Source organism: Xenopus tropicalis, chromosome 8, assembly GCF_000004195.4.
Source record: "Xenopus tropicalis strain Nigerian chromosome 8, UCB_Xtro_10.0, whole genome shotgun sequence".
NCBI classification, from domain to species: domain Eukaryota; kingdom Metazoa; phylum Chordata; class Amphibia; order Anura; family Pipidae; genus Xenopus; species Xenopus tropicalis.
In genome coordinates, this window is record NC_030684.2 from 31859473 (window position 1) to 31877431 (window position 17959).

A 17959-nucleotide genomic window follows, 5' to 3' on the forward strand; every position below is an offset into this window, starting at 1 on the left:
GTCAGTGCAGGGTTAATCCCAGTGTACACAGGAGAGGATACCCCTAGCAGCCTGTCAGTGTAGGGTTAAGCCAGTGTGCGCCAGAGAGAGACCCATTTACTGTAGCAGCCTGTCAGCGCAGGGTTAAGTACAGTGTACCCCAGAGGGAGACCCCTTTATGTAGCAGTCTGTCAGTGCAGGGTTAATCCCAGTGTACGCAGGAGAGGATACCCCTAGCAGCCTGTCAGTGTAGGGGTTAAGCCAGTGTGCGCCAGAGAGAGACACATTTACTGTAGCAGCCTGTCAGCACAGGGTTAAGTACACTGTACCCCAGAGGGAGACCCCTTTATGTAGCAGTCTGTCAGTGCAGGGTTAAGTACACTGTACCCCAGAGGGAGACCCCTTTATGTAGCAGTCTGTCAGCGCAGGGTTAAGTACACTGTACCCCAGAGGGAGACCCCTTTATGTAGCAGTCTGTCAGTGCAGGGTTAAGTACACTGTACCCCAGAGGGAGACCTCTTTATGTAGCAGTCTGTCAGCGCAGGGTTAAGTATAGTGTACCCCAGAGGGAGACCCCTTTATGTAGCAGTCTGTCAGTGCAGGGTTAGTCCCAGTGTACCCCAGAGAGATATCCAATTACTGTAGCAGCCTGTCAGCGCAGGGTTAAGTACACTGTACCCCAGAGGGAGACCCCATTATGTAGCAGTCTGTCAGTGCAGGGTTAATCCCAGTGTACGCAGGAGAGGATACCCCTAGCAGCCTGTCAGTGTAGGGGTTAAGCCAGTGTGCGCCAGAGAGAGACCCATTTACTGTAGCAGCCTGTCAGTGTATAGGTTATGAAGCACAGTGTGTGCCTGAGGAAGATGTCAGTGTAGGGGTTAAGAGCAGTTTGCGCCACAGGGAGATGCACTTAGCAGCCTGTCAGCGCAGGGTTAAGGCCAGTGTATGCAGGAGGGGATGCCCCTAGCAGCCTGTCAGCGCAGTGCAGAGAGGAGCCGTGCATATGAGAGCGCAGCGCCCACATCAGCATCTCAGTTCCGCCGTGCAAGGCAGGAGAGAGCGACGCACCGGTCAGGCTGTAATCTTAGGCTTAAGCGCCGAGTATATTTGTGTTGTCTCCCTGGTCTCTAGGCAACACTGACATTTCAGGAGAACGTCAGATCCGGGAGAGACTGAGATGCAGTGAGAGACACCTGTGACTGCTGGCACCAGGCAGGGTAAGGAGAGCCGGGGAACCTGCATGAGGCCGGGGGAGGTATTGGAGTCAGAGAAGTTTCATCCCTGGGAGAGTGGGAGCTGAACTCAGAGGCATGATAGTATGTTCTGCAGTAGGGGGTAAGTACTGTGCGTGTGTTGGGGTGTAAGGTGCCACTGAGAGATCTGTGTTTGACTAAAAGGGACAGGCTAGGACATGCAGAAGGCTGTGGGTATCTAGGAGAGGCTATAAGAGGGCGAAAGCTTCTGCAGATCAAGTGTACTGCATGCAAAGAGACAACCAGAGGCTGAGGGGCACCTGTTAGACCACCAAACAGCAAGACATACAGAGATAGTACATTAGAAGGAGGCCAGGGGTGGGGGAATGATGACCTACTAGAATTCAGAGAGACTTCTAGAATGAGAAACTTAAAGAAGCAGAGTGGCAGAGGGACTTGGTAGAGACAGCAAGAGAAAGCCCATTCCTTGTTTGTACAGGAGGGGCTGCCTGAACCCAGATGAATCACCTTGGCAAATGCAGGTGATGGGGGAGAAGTGCTCTGAATGGAGCAGCAACAATAGACAATCACTAGGAAGAAAAGACAGATGGGGAAGGTGAGACTGACCAGAGCAACTCTGTACCACCTGGTAGAATTAGATGGTTATGGGAAAAGCTAGGCATTTAAAGGAGAAGGAAAGTCATTTTGGCATTTTACTGCCAATAGATTCACCACATTAGTGCCACCTAGAATGCTATATTTATTCTGCAGAAAGCATTACCATAGCTGAGTAAAGAGCCCTAGAAGCTTTCTCTGTTTACTTAAGATTGCAGCTGCCATTTTAGCTTGTACTTCATAGCCTTCTGCTGTATACCTCTAGCCCCTATAGCTCAGATTACACATTCCTAATGGGAGTGGGGAGGGAGTTCTTAGCATTCTTGTGGGAAGGGGGAACAGGAGAGGGGAAAGAGGAGAGAACTGCCCATACTCTGGCCCCAGGAATGAAGGATTTTTCTGAGAGAGGAAGTCAGATACTCTAAGAACATGTGTACAAAAAAGGAGACTAGAAAACTTGTGTTTTTTTTGATAGAGGAGCTTTTCTGTGAGTGCCTATGGCTGTATTTACATAGACCTTTATGATAAAGCGTACTTAGTTTTTAACTTTCCTTCTCCTTTAAGATGATGACATAGAACAGTCAAAAGAGTTTGGGCTGTACTAGTCATCAGGTGTAGAATAGGCAATGGTGCAATGGTAGCAATGTAGCAATGGTGCAAGGCATACATTCTCATATTTAAAAGGTCCTGACACAGTTGCCTCAAAAAGACATTGAAGTTGTGAGGTTTTGGGGTTTGTGTATAAAACAAATGTTTGCTATGGGTTACTGCACCTTAATGTTATTAAACTGTTCCTTATCAGGGCCACTTGTAAAGAGCATTGAATGAAGGCTTGTGTCATGTGTAGCTCTCCCATGAGAAGAAGATCTCTATCCCCAGAGGGTGCCCCCAAGATACCCTAGCACCTTCTTCAGCCTTTGGGCAATGAATTCAGAGTCGGGACCTGTTCACCGCTCCCCAGGGGGCTCCATAAACCAGTCTTTTAGGGGTTCCATCAATTCCTCATCTTGTGGTTCCATCAGCTCAGATGTTGGACGTGTTTTGTCCATGAATGTCCGCCGGCTGCATGGAGCTCTAAACCGCCTCTTAACCGACCAGGAGAGGGAACAACTTCTGCACTGCCTGCGCCTCTACCACTCCCGCAGGAACGTGTGTGACCTGGTAAGGACCTTGCGCCTTATATTGCGCCCCCAAGACCAGAGGCAACTTTTTCCGCTGCTGCGCCTGGTCATCCCACGTTCTGACCAGCTTTTGTTTGACCAATATACCTCTGAGGGGCTCTACCTAAAGGATCTGTCTCTGGGGTCTTCTGGTTACAATAATGTCCTTTCTGACAAAGTTCTTGGATTCAGCCCTCAACTCCCAGGTCCGGCTCCTCTGTTCAGTACCTCAGTGCCAGGAACAGCTCCAGCATTCAACACCTCAGTACCAGGGGCAGCTCCTGCCTTCAGCACTCCTCTACCTGGAACTGCACCTGCTTTTAGCCCTCCTGTAACTGGAATATCACCTGCCTTTAGTTCCCCTGTTCTTGGGACACCTCTAATGCACAGACCACCTTATCCAGGGGCTCCCCCAGGATTTAGCAACTCACCACCCAGAGCAAACCCTACAGAGGTCCGCCAGGTGACACTAAAGAGAAACCGAAACCAGGAGGGGCTGGGTTTCAGTATCCGTGGAGGTGTGGAGCATGGGACTGGCATCTATGTGTCTCTGGTAGAACCTGGTTCTCTGGCAGAACAAGAAGGATTGAGAGTTGGGGATCAGATCCTTAAAGCAAATGGGCGGCCACTGGATAGAGTGACCCATGCGGAGGCAGTGAAGGTAAGTAACTCTCTTGAAATGTTTGTCTGTTGGTTAAAAATTGGAAATCAGTGGCCTTTATACTGTTTTTTTTACCCATATAAGAACCTGTGTGTCAGCCAAGACCCTCATCCATGGCTGACATAAGGGTAAATATCACCCTAATAAAATAGAAAGCAAACAGCAACCCTTGGCAATATGAAAACAGGCAATCACTGTAATTTAACTGTAATCACTGTAATTGCTTACTCACTGGCTGGTATTTAACATTTTCATGACTGCAGGGTGCAAGCACAAGAGTGCCCCCTTAACACTTGCACCCAAAAAATGGTGTCCTGCAGCACTACAACACAAAATGAAGTGACCCCCTACAAAGTGACCATTAATATGTCTACATTGCGCATTGTACACCCCCTTTTCACTGTGAACACCACAGATGGCAGCTTTGCCACCATCAGGACCTGTATATTTCTGCCCCAAGCAACTACTAGGTCTGCTCCCTTTTTTCATTTTTTTCAGTTTACATTTTTCTGCTGCTTTACGGACACTTATATTTGACCTATATGATATACATTCTGCTGAATATTGTTGTTATACCAGTGCACAATATTTTAGCATACCCCTAATTTTCCCTTTTTAATACTGAAAATGTAAAGCAAAAGAACAATTTGTATTTAATTTATATTCTACATTCAGCGATTGTCCATCAATCAGATACCCCGTGAAGCTTCCACTCTAAGGTCCCTATCACATATTTTTGCTTTGGGCTGTGGAATGACTGTAATTGGGGACCTTTATGTTGTTGCCTTCCATTGGGCAGACAACCCAGGTGATCAGATCAGCCTGATTGATCCAAGAGCAATGGTATAAGCATATCTGATAAAGATTTCATACAATTTTAGGAGTATAGATCTGGCTCTTTGCTGTGACAGCTGAAGCTCCCAACCAGCCTGTTCGTCAATAGGAGCTCCAGCCACACAGGGCTGTCCATGGTACTGAATGGAATGGCAGTTTAAGCTTTCCTGCATCAGTTATTGCATTATATGTAATGTTACTATGTATATGTCCAGTTAGTCATGTATTACATTGCTACTTGCAATAACAAATATGTTTTATGTACTCTTAATCTAATACATTAATTAGACACATTCTTTACCTTAGCTCCTGTATAAGGTGCTCACTTACCATACTTCCTGTATTAGATGCACTCCGTGTCTGCCATAACATAAGTGCTATACTCACACATAAATGTATATGCACCAACCTATCTTAAATAATAAAGTTTACTTGCAGGCTGCCTGTGTATGTGGGTTGGGGGTGTTTTTTCTTTATTATTGTGGCTGCCCACCATTACCTTATGTGCCGCAATATATGACCATTCTATAGATGAATCACTTGTCAAAGACAGTGGGCTGCAGGATTCTCTAGTCTTGCCAATAGTTTCTGCATATGGAAGAGCAGAGGATGTGCAGTGTCTATACTGTCTGTGGAAGTTTCCCATTGATTATTGAGGGCCATGTGTGACCCTGTCTGCTCAAGGGCCCCATATATTTACATGAAACACCCTTGGTGGCTGGCATATTTTTTTAAAACTGCAGGCAAGAGGGGGGCCATAGGCATATTGCAGTCCCTTGCCAGTGCAGTGGCTCTGCTAGCATTGATTGCCCTATAATGTAGGTATATAAGTAAATCTTTAGTTATGAAGTGCTATTTGTACGCAGCACTGTACAGTAGAACAATAAATTAATACAACAGGGCTTATTAAATTAATAATAAATACACGCAATGTATGATACTAAATACAAATAAATACAAGGTACAATTGGAATATGTTAAGAATCAAAGAGACATGAGGATGGAGGTCCCTGTCCCATAGAGCTTACAATCTATTCACTTTGCACTGTTTACCATCACCTAAAGAACTGTACAACCCATGTCTGGATTGGTATTTAAAATAGGCCCTGGCATTTCATGTACACAGAGGCCCAAACAGCCCCCACCAGCCCAATAAATAGTGACTGACTATGGGATCTTACAGCAGCCCCTCTGGCATTTGCTAGAACCGACAGATTGTCAGTCCAGGCCTGATAGCAGTCCTTTGTTAAAAGATGGGCTGTTACCGAAGGAAGGGGTTCTTCCCCAAAAACCTGTGTGTCAAGCAATAAATGTAGCAGGGCTGTGTACCCCTTTAACCTGTGTGCCTTGGTCTTCTTTTCTCATTATCTGTTTACCATGTACCTTACTTAGTTGGGGTCACCAACAACACTTCAAAATGACACTGAGGCTGATGATTATGATCATTACCATCCATCAAGAAGTCAAGACTTCTCCTGCTGTGCAGCCTGGGGTGATGGGAGTTGTTGTTAAACAACAGCTGGGGGGCTGCAGTTTGATTTGTTTTAAATCAGCCCCAGACTCTCATTTCTATATCTCTATAAGTCTGGCCCCATGCATACTGGCTCAGCATTACACAGTTAATTCCATTAAAGTCAACCATTCATTTTTTATGTGCCTGTTCTGCACAGCCAAAGCCGGCCTATTACTGTTCCCTATAATCATTTTTTTTTGGTCAGTTTAAAATAAGAAAATTGGTCTCTATTCTTACAAATGCTATTAATTATTAACTGCAGATTTTGCCACCTTTAAATAGAAACCATACACCCTTTCATACTGTTAAGGTTTGACAAGTGCACATTTTTTCCATTTAAGTGGACCTGGAGGATAGGGGAAATGTTTTCATGCACACTGTTGCTCTCAGCATGTTTTAAAGGGGATGTTTACCTTTATATTTAATTTTATTGTTATAGAATGGATGGACCTGTTCTAAGAACATTTTATATTTTATATGGTTTTTAAACCATATATGCAGACTGCAACTGAAAATGCCATATGGTTATTGGGGTCACTGACAGCAAGCAAAAAATAAAACACAGTTCAACTTCAATTATTTAGTATTATCATTATTCTTTATTGTAACTGTGTATTTTTCTTTCTGGCTCTCACCTATTACTTGCAAACGGTTGCTTGGTTACTAGGGTAGTTTAGCTCTAGCAACCAGGTAGCAATTGACATTCCATGCCTGAGTGTTGCAGAATGTAAATATTTCACAAACCAGGCCTGGACTGGCAATCTGTGGATTCTGGCAAATGCCAGAGGGGCTGCAGTAAGATGCCATAGACAGGCACTATTTATTAGGCTGGTGGGGGAATGTTTTAAATCCTGTAAAATGCCTCCAGAGATGCCGTAGCCAGTTCAAGCAACATGGCAGCAATATGTAGAAAGGGAATGCCCTGGGCCTAGCATAATCTATACCGTAATAATTTGCTATCTGCTTTAAGGAAAAAAGTATTGACTAAGAACAAAGGGAACGTAAGGGAGTATAAACCTTGCGTGTCACTGTGTATTTTCCCTTTAACAAGGGTTTTGTATGGTAGATACATTGCATATCTGTATCAAAGCTTATTGGAAGCTGGTGGGCTCAGATAGTCATCATTCTCACATCTGAACAGATAATCTCTGCTTTAGCTTACTATAATTACTTGTTTTATCTTCCAGCACAGTTGTATATATTGTACAGCGCAATCTCTAGATTTTCTTACATGAAATTATACCTTTTAAGTAAAAAATTTTTTTTACCTCTACAACATGATGCTGCATTGCTTTTAAAGCATGGCTTGCTTGAGTCTATTCAGGCCACAATAGTTAGTGCTGAAAAGGTACTGCATTGATTTTATCTGCTACTATAGGCACCATCTCTCCCTACTATACCTGCTATCCCACAGCCACAGTCCCTTCCCAGAGGCTATTATCCCACTGTTACTATAGGCACCATCTCTCCCTACTATACCTGCTATCCCACAGCCACAGTCCCTTCCCAGAGGCTATTATCCCCCCACTGCTACTATAGGCACCATCTCTCCCTACTATACCTGCTATCCCACAGCCGCAGTCCCTTCCCTGAGGCTATTATCCCTACTGCTACTATAGGCTCCATCTCTCCCTACTATACCTGCTATCCCACATCCACAGTCCCTTCCCAGAGGCTATTATCCCCGCACTGCTACTATAGGCACCATCTCTCCCTATTATACCTGCTATCCCACAGTCCCTTCCTAGAGGCTATTATCCCCCCACTGCTACTATAAACACCATCTCTCCGTACTATAACTGCTATCCCACAGCCACAGTCCCTTCCCAGAGGCTATTATCCCCCCACTGCTACTATAGGCACCATCTCTCCCTACTATACCTGCTATCCCACAGCCACAGTCCCTTCCCAGGGGCTATTATCTCACTGCTACTATAGACACCATCTCTCCCTACTATACCTGCTATCCCACAGTCCCTTCCTAGAGGCTATTATCCCCCCACTGCTACTATAAACACCATCTCTCCCTACTATAACTGCTATCCCACAGCCACAGTCCCTTCCCAGAGGCTATTATCCCCCCACTGCTACTATAGGCACCATCTCTCCCTACTATACCTGCTATCCCACAGCCACAGTCCCTTCCCAGGGGCTATTATCTCACTGCTACTATAGACACCATCTCCCCCTACTATACCTGCTATCCCACAGTCCCTTCCTAGAGGCTATTATCCCCCCACTGCTACTATAAACACCATCTCTCCCTACTATAACTGCTATCCCACAGCCACAGTCCCTTCCCAGAGGCTATTATCCCCCCACTGCTACTATAAACACCATCTCTCCCTACTATAACTGCTATCCCACAGCCACAGTCCCTTCCCAGAGGCTATTATCCCCCCACTGCTACTATAGGCACCACCTCTCCCTACTATACCTGCTATCCCACATCCACAGTCCCTTCCCAGAGGCTATTATCCCCCCACTGCTACTATAGGCACCATCTCTCCCTACTATACCTGCTATCCCACAGCCACAGTCCCTTCCCAGAGGCTATTATCCCTATTGCTACTATAGGCACCTTCTCTCCCTCTTATACCTGCTATCCCACAGTCCCTTCCTAGAGGCTATTATCCCCCCACTGCTACTATAGACACCATCTCTCCCTACTATACCTGCTATCTCACAGCCACAGTCCCTTTCCAAAGGCTATTATTCTACCCCTGGTTGCTCCCCACAGGCTATTACTTTCTATAGCAGGTAACATCTCTCTCTATTATACCAACAGCCACAGTCCCTTCCCAGAGGTTATTATATACCTGTAAAAGGCAACATCTCACTCTGTTATACCAGTTATGTCACAGCCACAGTCCCTTCCAAGAGACTATTATCCCAGCTGTTACTAGTGGTGCTGCTGTACTGCCTGCACAGAAGGTTAAAATCTGATGCATTACTGCACTTTCACACTCTTTATCTAACCTCCTTTCTCCCTCCAGAATCCAGTCTACTATTTACATAAACACTAATATATTATAAACAGAGAAACCCCTTTAATATGGAGATAAGTAAGCCTCGCTGTGCAGAATATCAAAATAAGATGTATTGAACATTTTCTGGGAAATAAAGTACCCATAGAGTGTACATTTTCCCATGAATGTGACGTTAATGCTGTTACATTTTTGCTTTCTGAATTATCCACAGCCTAAAGAATACCAGGGAGATCCAAACTCAAACCTAAGAATATAATTTCAGAGGGAGGAAGATATTATATAGCGCTTATTGCCAAATTAGACTGGTGTAAGTTAAACGAGTTGACTTTGTAAAGCTTACACACTCTCCAAATTTTGGGGTAATATATGTTTGATTGGTGGTGACACGCACTTAGGCAGCAGGCTTAGTATGATCTGAATTGTCAGTGTAATAGGATCATAGGCATGCAGGAGGCACTGAAGGCTCTCTGTCACATTAATTGGTCACGATTGCTTATTTGATTAATCCTGAGCAGAGAGCAGACCGAGTCTGGATTCATGTGGGGGAAGGCTATTAATCCCTTGTGAAACACAGCCAAGGAGGCACGCAGCATTTTAAGGAGTTTTGCGGCTAATAGAGACATAGAGTGCCCTACAGTGGGTAGGGAAAGGGAAGGGTGTCTCTCAGGGGCACAGAGACGCTTCATTTAGTATAAGTGGTCAAAGGCAGGCTGAGATTAAACTGTATAGTTAATAGATGGGGCAGTGAAGCATAAGGTCAGGGCGAAGGACACCTGTGCATCTAGGCAAGACAGATAGTTTATATTATGTTAAGTGACCTATTAAAGAATCTCACTGGAATATATATATATATCAGTAAATATTGCCCTTCTTTTACTGTGCTCTAGTGATGTGTGGGTCAACTTTTTCTCAACCCGCACCCGACCCTTACCGACCTGACCAATCCCCTCTATTTATAGACCCCCAACTGACCCGCCATCCACTGATGTCACAAAAGGGGTTGGGCATGGACAGGCGTGGGCCTATAAATTAGAGAGCCAGAACTAGGAAGCCCGCAGTGTAAGGTCGTGGGCAGGGAAGACAAACAGAGGAGCTCGACCTGAACCTGCCTGTGACTTGAAAATGTAGTGTGGAGGTCGGCCCAGAGATCACATGACCAGAAATAATACAGCTCTAACTGTAACAAGTGTGGAAGCAAAAGGCAGAACTCTGTCCATTAATTGACTGATATGACCTATCATGTACTTGTGCCTTGGCTTGTTTGTGTGCGACTGTGAATCCTATGCTCCCAGCAGGTGGCCCTTAAAGGAAAAGTAACACTAAAAATTTTTAAGTAAAAAATCTATTCTACCCTGCCCCAATAATTGCCCTATCCTGCACACCATTTATTATTTTGAATGCTTTATTAGAAAATACCTGATAAAACTTGGCTTCCGGTCATTTGAAATAGGGCTATACAGGCGATGCAGGGCAGAATCCACTTTGTTACGATCAATTGATCGATCCGAGCCTTCCTTCTGTATCTGTAAATAGTGTGCAGGATAGGGCAACTATTGGGGCAGGGTAGAATAGATTTTTTACTTAAAAATTTTTAGTGTTACTTTTCCTTTAATTCTTAAAATGGCAATTTTCTATTTAGGATTTTCTAACAGCAAATCCTACTAAAAAAGTATATTTTTATGAAAATGGTTTATTTAGATGAAGCAGAGTTTTACATAGGCGCTTGTTTATACAATATATTTTTATAGAGACCTACATTGTTTGGGGGTATAGTTTTCCTTTAAGTGGAGCAGAACAGGAGATGGGCAGACAACTGTGTATCAAAGTAGAGCATAAAATAGTTGTGTACCTAGTGGAACACAAGGAGGCACGTCAGCAGACAAATGTCTACCTAGCAGAGCTGAAGAGACAAGTGACATATAGCTACTTGTACAGTCACAGCGCAAGGGTAACGGCCAAGAGTGACAGATAGCTGAACATTTCAATCCAAAAAGTATACAGAAGGGAGCACAAGACAAAGCGCAATAATGCAGCAAAAGTGCTTTTATTGCTATGCCATACACAACATGTTTCCGGCCCCTTCCGTGTCCTTTATCAAGTGTTGATAAAGGACACAGAATGGGCCCGAAACATGACGTGTATGGCATAGCAATAAAATAGCAATATATATACAGTATATATAATATTAAAGCGTGGAGCGTAAGAGATGAATGAGAGATAGCTGTGCATGTAGTGGAGCAGAAGTGCAAAATGACAAGGGACAGTGAGGCACAGCTGTCCATCAAAAGGAGGGCAAAACCAGACTGAATCTAATCTGAAAACTATCATTAATACTGAGAACATTTTTATTTGAGCCTAATTTTTGTTGGATAAAAAAAAAACAAGACTAATTCTCTGTTTATCCTACAACATGTTCCACGTTAGTGAGTGCTGGCCTTCATTTACTGTGTTTGCTATGAGTATTTCAGCCGAGCAGGATGACTGGGGAGCTCATGGTTCATTGGGGAAATAATGCTCTTATAATTACTGATAATTGCTTTTTAAGTTCCTTGTAGAATTTCTAAATGCCAAATTCCGTTTTATTTCATTTCCTTGTGTTTCTGTGCTTTATATTCTTGGATGTCACTTACAGAGACCTCTGTTTTAGCTGCTATTTCCCTTTTTGTTGGTTTTCAGTTCAAACTTCAGTTTTTTTAATGCAACTGCTCAGAGAAACTGGATCTGAATGTTGGGATCTGTAGACTGCACTGGGGAATCCAGGTTCTCTGGTGGACACAGTCAGTCTTACTCCACTAGATACAGAGCTACCCCACTTCTCCACTGAAGCAGAGCCCCCATCAAGAAAATATAGGGGGTACTGCAGTCAGGGACTTTGTGGCAGAGTGGGGCCCAGAAATGGAAAAGCATGATTCATACGTCACGAAAGGGGCAAGGCTTGTATGGATCATAACGAGGAGCAGTATCAAACTGGGACCTCAGGGGCCCACCAGAAAACCTTAGACCATAGGCACACTCTCCAAACTATTTTTCCTTGCCCAACCATTTTATTCTCCTAGTCTCTTTTATTTACATGCTAGCATCTATCCTTCCATCTATTTCTCCCCTTTGTTTCCAATTTAGAAATAGGAATTGACCATGAAGCAGGCCAAATAGTCAGGATCAGGAGGACCCACTGGCACCTGGGCCCACCTGGTATCCTGGTCCAACACTGACAGGGAGTAGCTAGGATTTATCAGGGATGTGAGCATGCTTGGGGCTTTTTTTCATTGGAGCCTTGTTTTACTTGTTGGTCTGGCCCACCCATCTAGGAGGACCAGATGACCAGTGGACTATTAACTAAGGTCCCTGGTGGAAGAGCCCTACTAACTTACTAACTTACTTACTGGCTGGAAGCTTAACTATTGCCGATTGTGTCCTTATGGTCCACTGTCCACTGCATTAATCACTGTCTTTTACTCTTTAGTTACAACTACATGTTCAGCTATCTGTCACTTATGTCACTTGTCTCTTTAGCTCTGCTAGGTAGACATTTGTCTGTTGATGCGCCTTTCTTTTGCACTAAGTGCCCCCTTGTGCTTCACTAGATACGCAGCTGTCTCTCAATTTTCCCTTGTGTCCCAGCAGATAACTATCTTTCCCTTTGTTCATGTGTTCCACTAGAATCTATCCCTCACTCTATGAGACTATTATGCTCCACTTTGATACACAGTTGTCTGTCCATCTCCTGTTCTGCTCCACTTAATGCACATTTGTCTTTTGTGGGTGCCTCTTATTCCACTAGTTGCACAGGTGTCCCTCACCCTGTCCTTATGCTCCACTGCTAATCTGTTAAGACTGTTAATACTAAATCAAGCTTCTCTAGGAGACACCCTTCCCTTTCCCTACTTTGTTAGATGCAGAACTCTTTAAAATGCTGGGGAGCTCATGGTTCATTGGGGAAATAATGCTCTTATAATAACTGATAATTGCTTTGTAGAAGTTCTAAATGCCAAATCTGTACACTGCATTGGGGAAAGCATTTATTGGGGCAAAACTGATGTTGTATGGGATTTGCTCAGGGTACTAATGAAGTATGCACATTACATATTGTCCTACTGGAACTGCTGTCCTACGCCCCCAGTCCCTTCTCAGAGCCCTTAGTACTCCCCATATTTATCTTGGAGCATGAAGGGGCCTTATTTAACAATGCCCCAGATGCAGGTTCTAGAGCACTAAGGGGAGCAAAATCACTTACTGAACATGAGTCTGGAACATGAGGTGAAGAGCATAGCACTCTAGTAGGCTTGCCATCTGGCCGATGTTTCACCAGCCTAGGCATTAAAATACCAGCCAAGTCTGGGGACAATATTACAAATTTGCCATCATTGTACTTGATTTGATGGTCAGTTTAGAAATTTTCCACCTTGCACCCACACCTTTTTAACCCTGTCCCATATGTTGCAAGGTGGGCTATAGGCACACTTTAAGGTTCAAGGTTTACTTTATATTGATTCCATTCTGGTCTAACTGTTTCCGAACTATTTTGCTTGGAGATAGAAACCCTTGTAGTGCAGCATTGAATTTTAATCTAGATGAAGGTTCATGTGACCTGCCAATTGCCATAAATGACATGTGTCAGAGTCTGGAAACCATCAAGGTTCCACTCTTGTACCGTTACTGGACAAACACCTTTATTTAAGGTACTGTAGGAGCTGTAAATTTTGGGTAAACTGGGAATTGGGGCCCTTGAATGTGTGGCCCTGAGAACTAGGTCACAGACCAGAGACGTTGAGATCTCGAAACCATATTGCATGCATTATTCCTGCTGAGGGGAGATTGGTTTGTATGTCAATATTTCCCCCCACCCCCCATTATTTGTGACCTTGCTGTAGATGAGCATGGATGGGATGTGTGTACGGCTAAGTGAATGCTTAATAGCTGTAGGACAACAGATCTCTTGTATGCAGTGATAGATGTTGGCACAGAGAGTGCACTTAGCTGCTTTGTACATCTAATTAAATAGTTACACAATAAAACAGAAAGGGGTAACCAATGAAACCACTATGCCATTTATACCACAGGTAGGGGATAGTTGTTCACTTACCTGCACATCAGTTGCACAGGCTTGCCACTTGCCAGCCAACCTAATGCCTAATGTTTACATGGGATGCAAAATGTGCATTGTGCCTGAGTCTGAGCATTCAGAAGGAGCCAATGCTACACATTAGAACTGCTTTCAGATAATCTTTTTGTCTCCTACTTCCATGTGACTCCAGGAGTCCCAAGCCAGACATAGATTTCTGTAGGTGGCCATACACTGTAAGATCTGCTCATTTGGTGAGGGTGGCCCTAGGTCCAAACGATCTAATTAAAATCACAGACATTCGAATCGGGTAGCGCATAAACGAACTGGTGCGGTCCCCGATCCAACGGAAAAATCAAACCTGCGTGATTGAGATCTGACCAATTTCAGGCCAGATGTCAGTCAGGGAGACCCATCGGTGCCCATACACGGGCAGATAAGCTGCTGAATCGGTCTAAAGGATCTTTTAATAGAGAAGCTCTATTTACTGATGCATTTTGAAAAAAACATTTTCCGTTTTCCCATGACAGTATTCCTTTAAGGTACCTAACCTAATGTTTTATCTTATACATTTATGATGCAGGCACAGGATGCAAAAACTGCACATGAATAGTTTCTGCTTGTTGATGCCATTCATAGCAGTTACTGCACACACGGGATGGGAGCAGTGGTCCATAACCTAAAAGCGCTGATGGAGAGAATGCATCATTCGCCATCCATCTATTCCCTTCTGCAGTTTTGCTTCAGCTCAGACCTCTTTAGTAGTGATGGATTTCAGCTTTTATGGTAGCAACCACTCACTTACAAACTAGGTATTTCCAGTAAGATTTATCCTGTTGGTTCAGGATTGGCTGGCTCAGTCATTTGTCATTTTGTGGTTAAACGAGAAGGAAATGATAATCAAATTGCTTACTTCCTACTCTTGCCCGGCACTCCTCTACTTTAATAAGCACACTTCCCAGGGCACTTTCAACTGCTGGCCACAGAGCTACAAATCATACCAAATTGCCCCATGTGCCTTTACCCTAAAAGTAGTACATCTCGTCCTCTACAGCTCCCCAATTCAAATGCCATCTCTTCTTTTCCAATTGTTCACTAGGCAACATTCATAATTTATAAACTATCTGCTTCTTCTACCTGTACTCTTTCTCCCCATCCCACAGATGAATTTTCTTTCTCTTTCTCTCCCAAAAATACCTATGCAATCTCTTTATCTTCCCCCAATGTATATGCCTTCTCATTCCTCACCTTATGTACTATTTATTCCTGTTCTACTTATTTGGATCATGTCTCATTCTTTTCCCTTACATGGGCCAATAACCCTGACCCTCCAGCATAAGTTGACAGCTCCTCAATCTATGTATTGGGGCCCTTGGCAGGTCATGCCCAAGCAGCAACTCAACATCTGCATGTTGAGGTGGTTCTCCCCAAAAGGTTATAAGTGGGGCCAAATGATTGGATCATCCCAATTTGGCCATCTTTTGCAATGGCAACATCATCAAATATGCAGATCTTTCCTGTATATATTCCCCAGCAAGCCAAAACTATGAAGAATATCTACCCATGCATAAATCACTTTTGTCATGTCTCTGCTTTGTCTAACTGTGCAGCCTCCCTTCCTCACATATTCCATTTTAATGATTTTATGCTTGGCTGGCTCAGAAGTTATATTGCAGGCTGCTTGGTGTTAGAGAAACAGTAAGTAAAGAAAAGGGTTAAGGCTAGACAGAGTGGGTTGATAGACCATAAATTACAGAGAATGCACAGGCAAGCACTGACAGATCAGCAGGAGGGAAAAACAATTGTCATATTTACGTGTCTGGTTTTCAAGGGGAACTTTGTCCAAAATATTTATATTACTTTCCAATATATATTAAAAAGATCTATTTAAGAATTTACCCCAAACCTCACCCAAATTAGATTTTAAGTTGGACCTTCATATACCAACATTTTATATTCCGGGGTAAGGGAGCAGGGAAGGACCCTGTGGACAGATGATGAAGGTGAGACATCCCCTAGGTCAGTGCTGTCCAACTGGAAGCCTGTGCTGCTGTCCCCCACCCCCAAAAGCTCCTAAAAGAAACTTACCTGAGGTGCATTGGGGGAGGGAGACAGCGGACCACGGGAGCGCCCTGAGGAGGAGAGGATCTGGGCCGGTACACCCTACCCTGCCTGTGTGTGCCATACTATGCCTGCCCTATGCTGCCTGTGTGTGTCATACTCTGCCTGCCCTGTGCTGCCTGTGTGTGCCCTACTCTGCCTGCCCTATGCTGCCCATATGTACCATACTATGCCTACCATACCCTGCCTGTGTGTGCCATACTATGCCTACCCTATGCTGCCTGTATGTACCATACTATGCCTACCATACCCTGCCTGTATGTGCCATACTCTTCCTGCCCTATGCTGCCTGTGTGTGCCCTACTCTGCCTGCCCTATGCTGCCTGTGTGTGCCATACTCTCCCTGTCCTATACTGCCTGTCTGTGCCATACCCTGCCTGCCCTATGCTGCACCAACAATTTGGGTTTTTGCTGCACTAAAACCATTAATGTAAGTATGGTCTTAAAAGCTTTTGTGATAACACGGGTGTGGTTTGTAGTGGGTGCAGTTTATTAAAGGGTAGTGTTCAAAACTGACTTCAATTATCGGCCCTCCACCACTGCCTGCCTACCCCTAGTTTGCAGTGATCAGTGATGCAATAGGTGTTGGTGACAAGTGGGGAGACCTCTCCTGCTAATCAAACCCACCCCACTCTGTGTCAACCCACTGGTTTTCTCACTGTGTTGGGGGGAAAGGGGCATTGTGGTTGGGGGCTTGCCTTTGGCACAGCTCACATGTGACCCAGCGCTATACCCTATACTGGAGACTTAAAGGAATGGCTATGTAGAAAGAGATACAGTTGCACATCATCTAATTAGAGAAGTAGCATAAGGGCTGTGACAGACAGGGAGATTAGTCGCCCGCAACAAATCTCCCTTGTCGCAGGCGACTAATCTCCACGAAATGCCATCCCACCGGTTAGAATGTAAGTCGCCGGTGGGATGGCATACGCAGCACAGCGATTTGCCGAAATCGCCGAAGTTGCCTTGAGAGGAAACCGGCAATTTCAGCACTGCATATGCCATCCCACTGGCAATTTACATTCTAGCCAGTGGGATGGCATATCGAGGAGATTAAGTCGCCTGCGACAAGGGAGATTTGTTGCGGGCGACTAATCTCTCTGTCTGTCACAGCCCTAAAGCTGGTCCTACAAGGGCTGATAAGAGCTGCTTAATTGGCCCCTTCAAACTGAGTTGCTGCTTATCGGTAAGGACCTTCCCAACCACTATCTGGCGGAATATCATCCAGATATCTGTGTTGATGCTGTCTTTTGTTAGGTCTCCATAGGCCCACTGTATGGTTGTGTGTGGGTGACACAAATCTGGCACAGATATGCTCATGGTATATGACCATCTTAAAAAAGCAGAATAAATTGGCATAATTGTCTATTATCCTGAACTCAGTAGGTTGGTGAAATCTACCTGTTGGACTGCATACAAAAGTTCATAAGAACATGCTTGCCTTAGGGCAGTGCCCACGGGGAGATTAGTCACCCGACCGGCAAGAATGTAAATCGGCAGTGGGATGGCATACGTGTTGCTTCGCCCAAAGTGGAAATAACAAAGATTTCCTGCTTTGATTTTCTGAAGTTGCCTGAAGTTTCCTTGCGAGGCAACTTCGGGCAACTGAAGTGATACATTCTTGCAGGTGGGATGGCATGTTGGGGAGATTTGTCACCCGCAATAGTGAAGATGTATTGCCGGCGACTAATCTCCCCGTGTGCCACTGCCCTTAGGGTGTAGGGTGAGTAGCAGCTACTTGTTGTGGCTACTAAAATAGACAATGCTGATCATTTACTCATAACAGTCGCTACATGTGTTTTAGCAGAGGCAATTCTCAGTATTGTCTATG

The 17959-nt window shown here is 44.5% G+C and overlaps 1 protein-coding gene across 4 annotated transcripts in view; it reads left to right on the plus strand.

Moving 5' to 3' along the window:
• Positions 1-792: 792 nt before the first annotated feature.
• The window catches only part of whrn (whirlin), a 58822-nt gene continuing 41655 nt past the window's right edge, over positions 793-17959 (plus strand). The window contains exons 1-2 of one of the 4 annotated variants that reach the window (XM_012969316.3): positions 793-1314; positions 2590-3608. In XM_012969316.3, the coding sequence (XP_012824770.2) occupies positions 2712-3608 (897 nt within the window). In that variant the 5' untranslated portion in view covers positions 793-1314; positions 2590-2711. The remainder of the gene's footprint in view (positions 1315-2589; positions 3609-17959) is intronic. The other 3 variants (XM_012969314.3, XM_012969315.3, XM_012969317.3) reach the window with 3 other exon arrangements.